The following is a 15,317-nucleotide window of genomic DNA, read 5'->3' on the forward strand; positions in this document are numbered from 1 at the left end:
TGCAAAGCACTGTTCTAAGCGCTGGGGAGGATACAAGGTGATCAGGTTGTCCCACGTGGGGCTCACAGTCTTAGTCCCCATTTTACAGATGAGGGAACTGAGGCCCAGAGAAGTGAAGTGACTTGCCCAAAGTCACACAGCTGATAAGTGGTGGGGCCGGGATTTGAACCCATGACCTCTGACTCCCAAGCCTGTGCTTTTCCCACTGAGCCACACTGCTAGCTCCGCCACAGCCTGCTTGTGGGCAAGTTCATTCATTCATTCCTTCAATCGTATTTATTGAGCACTTACTGTGTGCAGAGCACTGCTCTAATAATAATAATAATAATAATGGCATTTATTAAGCGCTTACTATGTGCAAAGCACTGTTCTAAGTGCTGGGGAGGTTACAGGGTGATCAACATGCCCCACGGGGGGCTCACAGTCTTAATCCCCATTTTCCAGATGAGGGAACTGAGGCCCAGAGAAGTGAAGTGACTTGCCCAAAGTCACACAGCTGACAATTGGCAGAGCCGGGATTTGAACCCCTGACCTCGGACTCCAATGCCCGGGCTCTTTCCACTGGGCCACGCTGCTTCCCCGCTTGGCTAAGCGCTTGGGAAGTCCAAGTCACCTGACTTTTCTGCATCCCAATTACCTCATCTGTAAAATGGGGATTAAATATTTGTTCTCCCTCCCGCTTAGACGGTGAGCCCTTGGTGAGAGAGGACCTATGCTTAATTTGATCGCACTTTATCCACTCCCCAGGCTCAGTACAGTACTTGGAACATACCATGCCCTTAATAAATACCACTGTTATTATTATTATGAAAGTCGGCACATGTCCAGGGTCTAAAGGAAATCAGGCAACCCGGTCTAGGAGAAACGGAGTAGCCCCAGTCCCCACCTTCCTGCTCAACTTGGGTGTGGATGTGGAGGGATTCTTGTGTCCTGGGGATGGGATGGGGAGAAGGAAGAGAGAACAGAATGTGACCATGTGTGTTTGCCCCACAGAGAGAAGGCAACAGTGGTTCCCAAATTGTACTTTCCAAGTGCTCTCTGCACACAGGAAGCGCTCAATAAATATGACCGACTGACTGAATGTATGAATGGCGGAGTAGGACGTGCTGGGGAATATTGGAGCGCCGCAGCAAACTTCTCCGGCCCCAGGGAATTTTGTAGGTTATGGTGTCTGAGATCCCTTGACTGGGAGGGGAGCCAGGAGGGCTGGGAGATGGGAAGCGGGTACCTGGAAGAGGGTGAGGCAGAGCAGGAAGAGGAACATATAGACGATCTTGTAGACGACGAGGCGGCCGGCGAAGCTGACGACGATGAACATGCCGGCACACACGTAGATCCAGTACTTGGCGTAGAAGTCCGTCACCAGCTCCCCCAGCATCTTCAACAGCGTCCGCGCCCGAGTGGGTTCTGCCAGGCGGGAGCGGGGGTGGCCGGACTGAGGGTCTGCCCGGCAGCCAGCCCAGAGGTGGGGAGGGACCTCCTTGGTCCCCCTCCCATCCATCCCAGGTCCCTTCGATTCCTCGCCCTCAGCTGTGGCCCTCAGGGTGAGGCACTTGGGGATCTGCTCCTGCTCTTAACCTAGACTGTGAGCCCACTGTTGGGTAGGAGCCGTCTCTATATGTTGCCAACTTGTACATCCCAAGCGCTTAGTACAGTGCTCTGCCCACAGTAAGCGCTCAATAAATACGACTGAATGAATAAATGAACCTCTGACCCATTCCCCTGGCTGGGCCCCAGGGACCCCGAACTACCCCGACGGAGTGATTCCCAAGTGATCCTGCATCTAAATATTCCTGTACTCCCGTTTCCCTGGAAAACCTTCAGCACCCATCTCGCCCAAGGTGGATGGTCGTGTCCCGGGGGAAGAGGACGGGGGCCTCCTGAGATCACCCTTTGGAAGGTCCAACACTAAGTCACAAGTCCCGGGGGGTGAGGGCTGGCACCTTGTCCCCTCTGCCTCCTCACCTCCTCGTGGTCCTCCCCTCCCTCTGAGGCCTCCCACCATCAATCCTCCAGCCGCTCATTGCGAACTCTCCCCTTCCTCCGCCACAGCCCAAGCCCCCATCTCTCACCCGCCTCAGACGCGGTGACTTCCACCAGGGCAGCTGGGGTCCTCTTCTTCTTCAGTAGTTTCTCCTTCACAAACTGCCTCAGCAGGAGCCAGAAGGTCAGGGTGTACAGCAGCTGGACGACAGAAGAGGTGGGAGAGGGTCTTTATGGCGGGCCAGGGCTCACCCAACCCCGGGCCTCCCATCGACATCTTGGCCGCGACCATCCTGCTTTTAATCCTGCCAGTCACACACAAACCAGGGGCAGCCAGGGCAATCTGAGTCGAACTGCCTGGAGAGGAGGCAGGGTGATGTGGGGTTCAGGAGGAGGGTGTGAAAACGGCCCAATGAAAAGAGCACAGGCTCAGAAGAGGTACTATTTTATCTAATTAGTTGGTATCTCCCTCCCATGTTTAGCGCACAGCAACTGCTTACTACTACTACTACTACTAATAATGACAATAATAATTGTGGTATTTGTTAAGCGCCTATTGTGTGCCAGGCACTGTCCTAAGGGCTGGGGTAAATACAAACAAATTGGGCTGGACACAGTTCCTGTTTCGCAGTCTCGATCCCCATTTTACAGATGAGGTAACTGAGGCCCAGAGAGGTGAAGTGACTTGACCAAGGAGCGTGGCTTAGTGGAAAAAGCCCGGGCTTGGGAGTCAGGGGTCATGGCTCTAAATCCCGGCCCCGCCACTTCATCATCATCAATCGTATTTATTGAGCGCTTACTATGTGCAGAGCACTGTACTAAGCGCTTGGGAAGTACAAATTGGCAACATATAGAGACAGTCCCTACCCAACAGTGGCCACTTGTCAGCTGTGTGACTTTGGGCATATCACTTCGCTTCTCTGGGCCTCAGTTACCTCATCTGTAAAATGGGGATGAAGCCCTGATGACCTTGTATCTGCCTCGGCGCTTAGAACAGTGCTTGGCACAGAGTTAGCGCTTACCAAATACCATCGGGATTATCTTCCGATAATCTTGATAATTAGTACAGTGCTCTGCACACGGTAAGCGCTCAATAAATACGATTGATTGATTGATTGATCTTTTAGACTGTGAGCCCACTGTTGGGTAGGGATTGTCTCCATCTGTTGCCGAATTGTAATAATAATAATGATGGTATTTGTTAAGCGCTTACTCTGTGCAAAGCACTTTTCTAAGCGCACAGTCTAGACTGTGAGCCCACAGTTGGGTAGGGGCCGTCTCTATATGTTGCCAACTTGTACTTCCCAAGCGCTTAGTACAGTGCTCTGCACACAGGAAGTGCTCAATAAATACGATTGAATGAATGTAGGATCCATTTACGCCAAAGTGGCGGTGGCAGCGTCAATGTTGTGCCACGGGGACTTGCCTTGGCGGTCGCCGACACTGCCATTGTTGCTACCCAGGCGGACCAGCCATTTTTCAGGATTCCTGCTGAGGCTGTCCACCTTGCAGAACGCTCTAGGTAGTTTTTAGGTCAGAATAGACCACTGATGGCCCAGCCCCAGCAGACAGGCCCCGACTTGCAGATTTGGAACTAATAATAACAATAACAATAATTGTAGTATTTGTTAGGGCTTACTTTGTGCCAAACAGTGTACTAAGAGCTGGGGTAGATCCAAGATAATCAAGTTCCACATGGGGCTCAGAGTTTAAGTAAGAGGGAGCACAGATATTGAATCCCCATTTTTGCAGATGAGGGAGCACAGATATTGAATCCCCATTTTTGCAGATGAGGGAACAGAGGCCCGGAGAAGTTGAATGACTTGTCCAAGGTCACACGACTGACAAGTGGCAGAGCCAAGATTTGAACCCAAGGTCCTCTGACTTTCCGCTAGGCCATGCTTCTTCCCCGGTCCTCTGGGGGACCAGAACCTAGGTCAATCAATCAATCAATCATATTTATTGAGTGCTTACTGTGTGCACAGCACTGTACTAAGCGCTTGGAAAGTACAAGTTGGCAACATATAGAGATGGTCCCTACCCAACAGTGGGCTCACAGTCTAGAAGAGGGAGACAGAGAAAAAAACCAAACATATTAACAAAATAAAATAAAAATAAAATAAAATAAACCCCCCAATTCCCACAGCTTCTGGAAAAGAGGCGGGCACCGGCTTCCCACGGGACCAAGTCTCTGGCCCAGGAATGCCAACAGTTTTTTTTTTTATGGTGTTTGTTAAGCACTCACTATGTGCCAGGCACTGCACTAAGCGCTGGGGTAAGAATAATAATAATGATGGCATTTATTAAGCGCTTACTATGTGCAACACACTGCTCTAAGTGCTGGGGAGGTTACAAGGTGATCAGGTTGTCCCACGGGGGGCTCACAGTCTTAATCCCCACTTTACAGAGGTGGTAACTGATGGCCAGAGAAGTGAAGTGACTTGCCCAAAGTCACACAGCTGACAATTGGCGGAGCCGGGATTTGAACCCATGACCTCTAACTCCAAAGTCCGGGCTCTCTCCACTGAGCCACACTGCTTCTCTGTTAGAGATACAAGCTAATCAGTTGAGACATAATCCATGTCCCGCACGGGGTGCACAGTCTGAATCCCCGTTTTATAGCAGTGGTCCCAAACGGGAACAGGGACACTCCTCCCGGCCTGGAAAGATAGGCAGCTTCCCCCAGGCCCCAGGATGGGCCTTGGCACCCAGTGGGCACCCAGTAAATGTCGCTGTTGGTGACTCCCTGTGCTTTCAGGAACACCAGACTGAGGCCCAGTGCCGTTTGCCCACCCAGAGGCATCGTCCCCGCGGCCCCCCGCCCACGCTGCGGGCCCGCGGGCCCTGGACACTGACCATGGCTCCCAGGTTGAGGCAGGGGACGCGGGTATGCACCAACCCCAGCTGGTGGAGGCTCATGAAGCCGACCTTGGTGGGCAGCTCGGGCTCCAGGTCCATGGCCCAGACGTACTGCAGGCTGCAGAGCGCCAGGCCATAGAGCAGGATGAACGGGGAGCACAGCATGGCCAGGTGGTGCCGGCTCCGCACGATCCAGATGAGGCAGGCCCACAGCAGGAGGATGAAGGTCAGCCAGCTGTGGTAGGTGATGCTCCACACCTGACACCAGGCGGCAGGAACTCAGGCTCCCGGGGCCGCGAGCCCCAACACGCCTCAGCCCCCGGGGACCGGGAGCCCGGCGGCCACTTCTCCGGTGCAGGGGGTGGACGGCAGAGGGGCCGGGGGCCTAGTCTTTCCGTGCTGGGATGGTGGTAGCCATCTCTTCCGCCATTCGGGGCCTGCTTGGGGCTGGCCCACGCCCCCAGCTCAAACCACCGGCCTTCCCCTCCTCTGTCCCTCTGTTCCTACCCTTTCATTCCTCACGCTTCCCCCAACTCAAACATCCATCCTTCTCCTCTCCCCTCCCCTGAGTCCTACTCTTCTCCCTCATCCTTCCCCCGGCTCAAACTTCCAGCCTTCCCCTCTCCCCTCCCCTGAGTCCTACTCTTTTCTCCCTCATCCTTCTCTGGCTCAAACCTCCGGCCTTCCGCTCTCCCCTTCCCTGAGCCCTACGCTTTCCTCCCTCATCCTTTCCCCAGCTGAAACCTCCAGGCTTCCCCTCTCCCCTCCCCTGATTCCTACTCTTTTCTCCCTCATCCTTCCCCCAGCTCAAACTTCCAGCCTTCCCCTCTCCCCTTCCCTGAGCCCTACGCTTTCCTCCCTCATCCTTTCCCCGGCTGAAACCTCCAGCCTTTGCCCCTCCCCTCCCCTGAGTCCTATTCTTTTCTCCCTCATCCTTCTCTGGCTCAAGCCTCCAGCCTTCCCCTCTCCCCTCCCCTGAGTCCTACCCTTTCCTCCCTCATCTTTTCCCCAGCTGAAAACTCCAGCCTTCCCCTCTCCCCTCCCCTGAGTCCTACTCTTTTCTCCCTCATCCTTCCCCCGGCTCAAACTTCCAGCTTTCCCCTCTCCCCTTCCCTGAGCCCTACCCTTTCCTCCCTCATCCTTTCCCTGGCTGAAACCTCCGGCCTTTCCCTCTCGCCTCCCCTGAGCCCTATGCTTTCCTCCCTCATCCTTTTTCTGGCTAAAACCTCCAGCCTTCCCCTCTCCCCTCCCCTGAGTCCTACTCTTTTCTCCCTTATTCTTCCCTCGGCTCAAACTTCCAGCCTTCCCCTCTCCCCTCCCCTGAGCCCTACGCTTTCCTCCCTCATCCTTTCCCCAGCTGAAACCTCCAGCCTTCCCCTCTCCCATCTCCGGAGTCCTTCTCTTTTCTCCCTCATTCTTCCCCCAGCTCAAACCTCCAGCCTTTCCCTCTCCCCTCCCCTGAGTTCTACCCTTTCCTACCTCATCCTTTCCCTGGCTGAAACCTCCAGCCTTCCCCTCTCCCCTCCCCTGATTCCTACTCTTTTCTCCCTCATCCTTCCCTGGCTCAAACCTCCAGGCTTCCCCTCTCCCCTCCCCTGAGACTCCCTCATCCTTGCCCTCAGGTCAAACCTTCCCCCCAATTTCCTCCCCCAGCCTGGCCCGGGTATGGTCAGTGATCTGAGGGCCCCTCCCACTGCCCCTGTCCTGCCTGGGCCTGTCTTTACCATCATGGCGATGAGGGCGCACACGTAGCTCTGATTCATGATGACGTGGCCCAGAGCGTGCAGGGGTGAGGACTCGTGGAGCCGGGCCCGCTTCTTTCCCGTTATTGCTGGGGGGGATGGAGTGAGGAAGATGGTCAGGCAGTGGCTCCCCTGTGACCGCCCCATGATCCCACAACCCCCTCTGCGGGCAAGGGACTTCTGATCCTTGTCTCTCTCCTCTGTCCTCCCATGCCCTGTTCCGCCTGAGGATAATGGCTGGGGGGATTGGGGGAAAGCTGAGGGGGAAAGCATGGCTCCGAGGAGGAATACAGAGTTGTCTCTCAAGAGTAGCCGTCCCTGTTGGAATGGAAGCGAGAAGGGTGGGCAAGCTGCCCAGAGTGTGGGCATCGAAGGGGACCACTTCCCCAACCCAGAAAACGGTCATTTCCTCCCCAAACAGCCAGGGTGTTGTCTACATTCGGGACTGGGTTTATTCGAGGTGAAATTCTGAAGTGAGGAAGACACCCCTCCTCCCCCACCAGACCACCCAGCTACCAAAAACTGCAGAAACCACCGGAGGGGCCAGCCCGGTCCCCAGGCTGCCACCCCAGGGCCGCAGCCCGGCTTCCCCACGAGCCTCAGGTGGTCCCCAAACCCGGCAGCCGCCTGTCTCGCAACCCCGGGAGTTTCCTGGGGGCTTCACGGTTCAAGCTGAAGCCTGTGTCAGGGCGGGCTGTGGGCCAGGTCCAGTTATAAACATTTGGTAAACAAATCAAGGGCCCAAGCAAAGTCCCTGAGGGTTAGTAAGCCAAGCCGCCTGAGCGTGGGGCACCGGGCCAGGGCTGCAGATTGGGGGCTCCTGGGGGTCTGTTGGATTGTTCTGGGGGAGGCTGGGCCTCAGGACTGGGGCTGGGGGAGTTGGAAAGAGAGTTACTTGTGGGAGGGATTGCGGAGGCCTTGAGGGAAAGCCGAGCAGGGAGCTATTTGGGATCTTGAGGAGAACGGCCAGAAGGAGGTTCCAGAAAGCCAGGGACGTAAGAGGCCTGCTCCCTTTTTCCTCTCCTCCTCCCCATAGCCCTACCTCCTTCCCCTCCCCACAGCACCCGTATATATGTTTGTACAGATTTATCACTCTATTTATTTTACTTGTACATATTTACTATTCTATTAATTTTGTTAATGACGTGCATTTGGCTCTAATTCTATTTGTTCTGACGACTTGACACCAGTCTCCACGTTTTGTCTTGTGGTCTGTCTCCCCCTTCTAGACTGTGAGCCCGTTGTTGGGTAGGGACCGCCTGCATATGTTGCCAACTTGGACTTCCCAAGCGCTTAGTCCAGTGCTCTGCACTCAGTAAGCGCTTAATAAATATGACTGAATGACCGACAAACTTCGGGAGTCCCCAGCCCTCATTTACGGGCCTTGACTTCAACGGGCGGGGTGGCGATGGCCTTGCTTTCCAGGCACGGCCGCGGAGATGGGTGGGAAAAGGAGAGGCCAGCCCGATTCCCCCCTTTCGCAGCCCCTAAATCTCACTCGCAGCCTGGCCACAAGTCAGTCTGCGAGACTCCACAGGCTGCGTTGGGTTGGGGGCTGTTGGAGGTGGTCACTGAGGCATCAGGCGTCACGCCCTCTTACCTTGATGGTGCGGGGCCTGGCTCTGAAGTACGTGGACGGTGCAATTCTCAGCCTCTGTCGGGGTGGCTCCTGCTGGACTTTCCCCTGGCAGCATGCGCTGGAGAGAGGGGAGAGAGAGGCGTGAGGACTTGGGCCCTGGTGGAAGGCCGCTTGGGGAGCCCCGGGGGTCGTGGGAATCGCTGCTTCCAAACTGTCCTCCTGGAGTGTCCACTGATAATAATAATAATAATAATGTTGGTATTTGTTAAGCGCTTACTATGTGCCAAGCACTGTTCTAAGCGCTGGGGAGGTTACAAGGTGATCAGGTTGTCCCACGGGGGGCTCACAGTCTTCATCCCCATTTTACAGATGAGGTCACTGAGGCACCGAGAAGTGAAGTGACTTGCCCAAAGTCACACAGCTGACAAGTGGCAGAGCTGGGATTTGAACCCATGACCTCTGACTCCAAAGCCCGGGCTCTTTCCACTGAGCCACGGTGCTTCTCTGATGCTGGGATTCTGTCACTCTGCACTCCCCTCTCCCTTCCGGGGGCTGGACATTCATTCATACGTTCAATTGTTCGTTCAATCGTATTTATTGAGCGCTGACTGTGTGTAGAGCATGTACTGAGCGCTTGGGAAGTACATTCCTTTACCTCTCCACCAGTTGAGCCAGTGACCCCTCTTAAGTTGAGCCAACTGTGCTCAGCCTCTTTCTCCTTTCATTCATTCATTCAATCGTATTTATTGAGCGCTTACCGTGTGAAGAGCACTGTACTAAGCGCTTGGGAGAGTACAAGTTGGCAACATATAGAGACGGTCCCTACCCAACAACGGGCTCACATTCATTCATTCATTCAATCGTATTTATTGAGCGCTTACTGTTTGCAGAGCACTGTACTAAGCACTTGGGAGAGTACAAGATGGCGACATATAGAGACGGTCCCTACCCAACAACGGGCTCACATTCATTCATTCATTCATTCATTCAATCGCATTTATTGAGTGCTTACTGTGTGCACAGCACTGTACTAAGCGCTTGGGAGGTACAAGTTGGTGACATATAGAGACGGTTCCTACCCAACAACGGGCTCACAGTCTAGAAGGGGGAGACAGCAAAACAAAACAAGTGGACAGGTGTCAATACCATCAAAATAAATAGAATTGTAGATATATACATATCGCTAATAAAATAACTAGAGTAATAAATATGTAAAAACATACACAAGTGCTTCGGGGAGGGGAATAAGGATGGCATTTATTAAGCGCTTACTATGTGCCTAGCACTGTTCTAAGCGCTGGGATAGATACAAGGTAATCAGGTTGTCCCATGTGGGGCTCACAGTCTTCATCCCCATTTTCCAGGTGAGGTCACTGAGGCCCAGAGAAGTGAAGTGACTTGCCCAAAGTCACCCAGCTGACAAGTGGCAGAGGCGGCATTAGAACCCACGCCCTCTGACTCCCAAGCCCGGGGTCTTTCCACTAAGCCACGCTGCTTCATTAGGCCAGGCCTCCCCTGCAGCCCCGCCACATGTTACTCTATTTATTTGTACATATTTATTCTAATTATTTGATTTTGTTGATCTGTTTTGTTTTGTTCTCCGTCTCCCCCTTCTAGCCTGTGAGCCCGCTGTTGGGTAGGGACCGTCTCTAGATGTTGCCTCCTTCCCTCCTTCCCCTCTCCACAGCACCTGTATATATGTATATATGTTTGTACAGATTTATTACTCTAAGCAGCATCATCAATCGTATTTATTGAGCGCTTACTGTGTGCAGAGCATGTCCACAGCATGTGTCCATGTGGACACAGCATGGCTCAGTGGAAAGAGCCCAGGCTTTGGAGTCAGAGGTCATGGATTCAAATCCCGGCTCCGCTGACTGTCAGCTGTGTGACTTTGGGCAGGTCACTTAACTTCTCTGTGCCTCAGTTACCTCGTGTGTAAAATGAGGATTAAAACTGCGAGCCCCCCGTGGGACAACCTGATCACCTTGTAACCTCCCCAGTGCTTAGCACCTAGTAAGCGCTTAACAAATACCATCATTATTATTATTATTATTATTTATTGGACTTGGACTTCCCAAGTGCTTAGTCCAGCGCTCTACACACGGTAAGCGCTCAATAAATACGATTGATTGAATGAATGAATGAATGAATGGGACAGGAGGCAGGTGTCCCAGCCCACCCAGACTGCTTCTTCCCCCAAAGAAGTAGGCCCGTCGTGTCAGACCCAGCTGCCCTACAGCCAATTTGACCCAATTTGAGCCATTTGACCCAATTTGCCCCAATTTGAGCCATTTGACCCAATTTGCCCCATCTTGCTTTCCTGTCAGAAGGCCTGGGCCCCTGGGGAGCGGGGGGCCCGGCTGCGACAGCCCCTCACCTTGGTTTCTTCCAGTCCTCTGTCCCGGCCCTGGGGCCCGTGACCCATCTCCATCAGCTCCACTTCCCGATCCCCTGCAGCCTTCCGGGAAAGAAGGGGGTGAGCCGTGGAAGCCGCTCCATCTCGGTCCTCTCCCACCCCGCCAGACCCCCGGGACCCTCGCGACCCGGGCCCGGTGTCTCGGGGGGGCGGGCCGGGGGCTCAGATGTCGGAACATGGGAAGGGGAAAGGCCGGTGGTGACCCGGGGGATGGGAGGGAGAGGGGGGACTCAAACCGTGAGCCCCAAGTGACTGCGTCCAACCTATCTTGTAGACTGTGAGCCCACTGTTGGGTAGGGACCGTCTCTATATGTTGCCAACTTGTACTTCCCAAGCGCTTAGTCCAGTGCTCTGCACACAGTAAGCGCTCAATAAATACGATTGATGATGATGATGATCTTGTATTCATTCATTCAATCGTATTTATTGAGCGCTTCCCGTGTGCACAGCACTGGACTAAGTGCTTGGGAAGTACAAGTTGGCAACACACTTAGAGAAGTGAGAAGTTAGAGAAGCAGCGTGGCTCAGTGGAAAGAGCCCGGGCTTTGGCGTCAGAGGTCATGGGTTCAAATCCCGGCTCTGCCAATTACCAGCTGTGTGACTTTGGGCAAGTCACTTCACTTCTCTGAGCCTCAGTTACCTCATCTGGAAAATGGGGATTAAGACTGTGAGCCCCCCGTGGGACAACCTGATCACCTTGTAACCTCCCCAGCGCTTAGAACAGTGCTTTGCACATAGTAAGCGCTTAATAAATGCCATCATTATCAGCGCTTAGAACAGTGCTTTGCACATAGTAAGCGCTTAATAAATGCCATCATTATCAGCGCTTAGAACAGTGCTTTGAACATAGTAAGCGCTTAATAAATGCCATTATTAACACACAGAGACGGTCCCTACCCAACAGCGGGCTCACAGTCTGCGCTTAGTAGACTGTGACCCCTTCCAGGAACAGGGTCTGGCTCTAATTCCCGGTGCCTAGTATAGTGCTCTGCACAAAGTAAGCACTTAACGAAGCAGCGTGGCTCAGTGGGAAGAGCCCGGGCTTGGGAGTCAGAGGGCATGGGTTCTAATCCCGCCTCCGCCACTTGTCAGCTGGGTGACTTTGGGCAAGTCACTTCACTTCTCTGGGCCTCGGTGACCTCATCTGGAAAATGGGGATGAAGACTGTGAGCCCCACAGGGGACAACCTGATTACCTTGTATCTACCCCAGCACTCAGAACAGTGCTTGACACATAGTAAGCTCTTAACCAATGCCATCATTATTATTATTAAATACTATTATTACTACATGGCTTGGGACATAGTGCTTAACAAATACCAGTATAATAATAATAATAATAATAATAATAATACTGGTATTTGTTAAGTGCTTACTATGTGCAAAGCACTAATGGGAGCAGAGACTTTGGTCTTTCTCTATGAACCATGCTCCCAGGAGAGCACATCCCTTGGTCCCCAGTTCCTCAGGGTCCTCCAGAAATCCCTAAAGCAGGGCAGAAATGGGGAGAGAAGGAGGAGTAGGAGCTTGGTTAAATCCCCACCACACCCCCTCATGCCTCTGGGGCTCAGCTGTTACTGTATTGTAATCATAATGATGGTATTTGTTAAGCGCTTGCTATGTGCCAGGCACTGTACTAAGTGCCGGGGTGGATACAAGCAAATCGGGTTGGACACAGTCCCTGTCCCAGACAGAGCTCATAGTCTTAATCCCCGTTTTACAGATGAGGCAACGGAGGCCCACAGAAGTGAAGTGACTTGCCCAGGGTCATACAGCAGACAAGTGGCGGAGCTGGGATGAGAACTCATGACCTTATAATAATTATGGTATTTGTTAAGCGCTTACTTTGTGCCAGGCATTGTATTAAGTCCTGGGGTGGATACAAGAGAATCGGGTTGGACACAGTCCCTGTCGCACGTGGGGCTCGCAGTCTTAACATTTTACAGATGGGGTGACTGAGGTCCAGAGAAGTTAAGTGACTTGCCCAAGGTCACACAGCAGACAAGCGGCGGAGTCGGGATTAGAACCCACGCCCTCTGACTCCCAAGCCTGTGCTCTTTCCACTAAACCACACTGCTTCTGACGCCCAAGCTGTAGCCACTACGCCGTGCTGCTTCTCCCAAGCGCTTAGTACAGACAAGGTAAGTGATCAATAAGTACCATTAATGATGAGAAGAAAGGTGGGAGGGCGTCGGGAGCTGGCAGCTCCTGCCAGAGGAACGAGGGGGAAACGGCAAGGTGGTCCCTCGCCCTTTCTTTCCCCTTCAAGTCGCTGCCCCTCAAGACCCAACTTTGGCAATTCCTTTTCCCCTGGTTGCCCCGGCTGAGGTTCTCAAAGCGGCGCAACCCAGCTCCTGAGGGCATCCCCCCCACTCCCACCACCGGAGGACGGTGAGAGTGATGGCTGAGTTGGGGTGGGGCCTATTACTCTATTTATGTATTTATTTATTTGTTTATTTTACTTGTACATATCTATTCTATTTATTTTATTTTGTTAGTATGTTTGGTTTTGTTCTGTCTCCCCCTTTCAACCAATCAATCAATCAATCGTATTTATTGAGCGCTTACTGTGTGCAGAGCACTGTACTAAGCGCTTGGGATGTACAAGCTGGCAACATATAGAGACAGTCCCTACCCAACAGTGGGCTCACAGTCTAGAAGGGGGAGACAGAGAACAAAACCAAACATACTAACAAAATAAAATGAATAGAATAGATAGGTACAAGTAAAATAAATAAATAAATAGAGTAATAAATGTGTACAAACATATATACATATATACAGGTGCTGTGGGGAAGGGAAGGAGGTAAGATGGGGGGGATGGAGAGGGGGTCGAGGGGGAGAGGAAGGAAGGGGCTCAGTCTGGGAAGGCCTCCTGGAGGAGGTGAGCTCTCAGTAGGGCCTTGAAGGGAGGAAGAGAGCTAGCTTGGTGGATGGGCAGAGGGAGGCCATTCCAGGCCCGGGGGAGGACGTGGGCCGGGGTCCACAGAAGGGCTGAGTAGGTGCGAATGAGCCTGTCATTACTGTAACTTGGTGATAACAAGGGCCTTTTTCCCGCGGTGGGGGCCGGGGAAGGGGAGAATCAGTCAGGACCGGACCCGAAAGGGCTTTCAGACTATGAGCCCACTGTTGGGTAGGGACTGTCTCTATATGTTGCCAGCTTGTACTTCCCAAGCGCTTAGTCCAGTGCTCTGCACACAGTAAGCGCTCAATAAATACGATTGATTGATTGATTGAAAGGAGAAGTCAGTTCCCGATTCCCAGAAGCCCGGGAGAGGCCTTGGTGTGGTCTCCCCGCTCAGTAATGGGAGCTTGGTCACGCAGCGTGGCTCAGTGGAAAGAGCCCGGGCTTTGGAGTCAGACGTCATGGGTTCGAATCCCGGCTCCACCACAAGCCTGCTGTGTGACCTTGGGCAAGTCACTTAACTTCTCTGGGCCTCAGTTCCCTCGTCTGTAAAAATGGGGATTAAGACTGTGAGCCCCACGTGGGACAACTTGATCACACTGTATCCCCCCAGCGCTTAGAACAGTGCTTTGCACATAGTAAGCGCTTAACAAATGCCATCATTATTATTATTATTATTACCTGTGGACCCCAAAAGCTTGGACTGGGGGGGGGGGGGAGGAGAGGGCCACCCGGAGAACCCAAGAGGCCCGGGCTGGGGGGGTCCTCTCTCTCTCCCATCCCTCCCGTCGCCCGACCGGTCCGCTCTTTACCAGCACGGAGGTGTCCAGCTTCCTCAGCTTGAGCAGCGAGGCCACAGTATAGTAGAGCAGCAGCAGGATGCCCGGGTTGACGTAGACGGGCCAGTCGTGGCCGGTGTTGAGGACCAGGGCATTGGGGTTGGTGCAGTTGGTGTGGGTGATGATATCCTTCAGGCCAAACACCCTGGAATCGGGGAAGAGGAGGCACGGAGGGGCCGGGATGGAGGGGCCGGGATGGAGGGGTCGGGATGGAGGGGCCGGGATGGAGGGGCGGCTTCCACGACCCAGTAACGCCAACATGCCCAGGAGGCTCAGGGCTCTGGGGGGCATGGAGGGCTCACAGTTGGGAGGTTTGAGGGACCAGGGCTGGGGTCCAAATTTCGGGATTTGTGGGAGAGTTGGAGCTTCCCACCCACCACTGACCTAGCTCTTCTGGTTCAACCCATCGGATTCTGGGAAGGGAGGTCCCATAGGGTCTCGCCCTCTTCATTCATTCATTCAATCGTATTTATTGAGCGCTGACCGTGTGCAGAGCACTGGACTAAGCGCTTGGGAAGTACAAGTCGGCAATGGATTTATTGAGCACTTACTGTGTGAGAGCACTGGGCTAAGCGCTTGGGAAGTACAAGTTGGCAACGGATTTATTGAGCGCTTCCTGTGTGCAGAGCACTGGACTAAGCGCTTGGGAAGTACAAGCTGGCAACGGATTTATTGAGCGCTTACTGTGTGCAGAGCACTGTCCCAGGCGCTTGGAAAGTATAATACAGCAATAGAGACAATCCCCACCCACAACGGGTTTACAGTCTAGAGGCGGGGAGACAGACATCAAAACAAGTAAACAGGCATCAATATAAATAAAATTATTGATATATACATATATACTTAAGTGCTATGGGGTGGGGGGAAGAGCAGAGGGAGCGAGTCGAGGTGACGTGGAAGGGAGGGGAAGCTGAGGAAAGGGGGCTTAGTCTGGGAAGGCCTCTTGGAGAAGCAGCGTGACTCAGTGGAAGGAGCCCGGGCTTTGGAGTCAG

The 15,317-nt window shown here is 53.3% G+C and overlaps 1 protein-coding gene across 3 annotated transcripts in view; it reads right to left on the bottom strand.

The window, feature by feature from the left end:
* The window catches only part of PIEZO1 (piezo type mechanosensitive ion channel component 1), a 153,464-nt gene that overhangs the window by 39,455 nt on the left and 98,692 nt on the right, over positions 1 to 15,317 (bottom strand). For 2 of the 3 annotated variants that reach the window (XM_038753614.1, XM_038753613.1), the window contains exons 8-14: positions 14,299 to 14,470; positions 10,544 to 10,624; positions 8,185 to 8,281; positions 6,567 to 6,673; positions 4,840 to 5,100; positions 2,073 to 2,184; positions 1,229 to 1,407 (exon numbers count right to left, since the gene is read on the bottom strand). In XM_038753614.1, coding sequence (XP_038609542.1) covers positions 1,229 to 1,407; positions 2,073 to 2,184; positions 4,840 to 5,100; positions 6,567 to 6,673; positions 8,185 to 8,281; positions 10,544 to 10,624; positions 14,299 to 14,470 — 1,009 coding nt within the window. The remainder of the gene's footprint in view (positions 1 to 1,228; positions 1,408 to 2,072; positions 2,185 to 4,839; positions 5,101 to 6,566; positions 6,674 to 8,184; positions 8,282 to 10,543; positions 10,625 to 14,298; positions 14,471 to 15,317) is intronic. The other variant, XM_038753615.1, reaches the window with a different exon arrangement.

Source organism: Tachyglossus aculeatus, chromosome 11, assembly GCF_015852505.1.
Source record: "Tachyglossus aculeatus isolate mTacAcu1 chromosome 11, mTacAcu1.pri, whole genome shotgun sequence".
Classification (NCBI taxonomy): domain Eukaryota; kingdom Metazoa; phylum Chordata; class Mammalia; order Monotremata; family Tachyglossidae; genus Tachyglossus; species Tachyglossus aculeatus.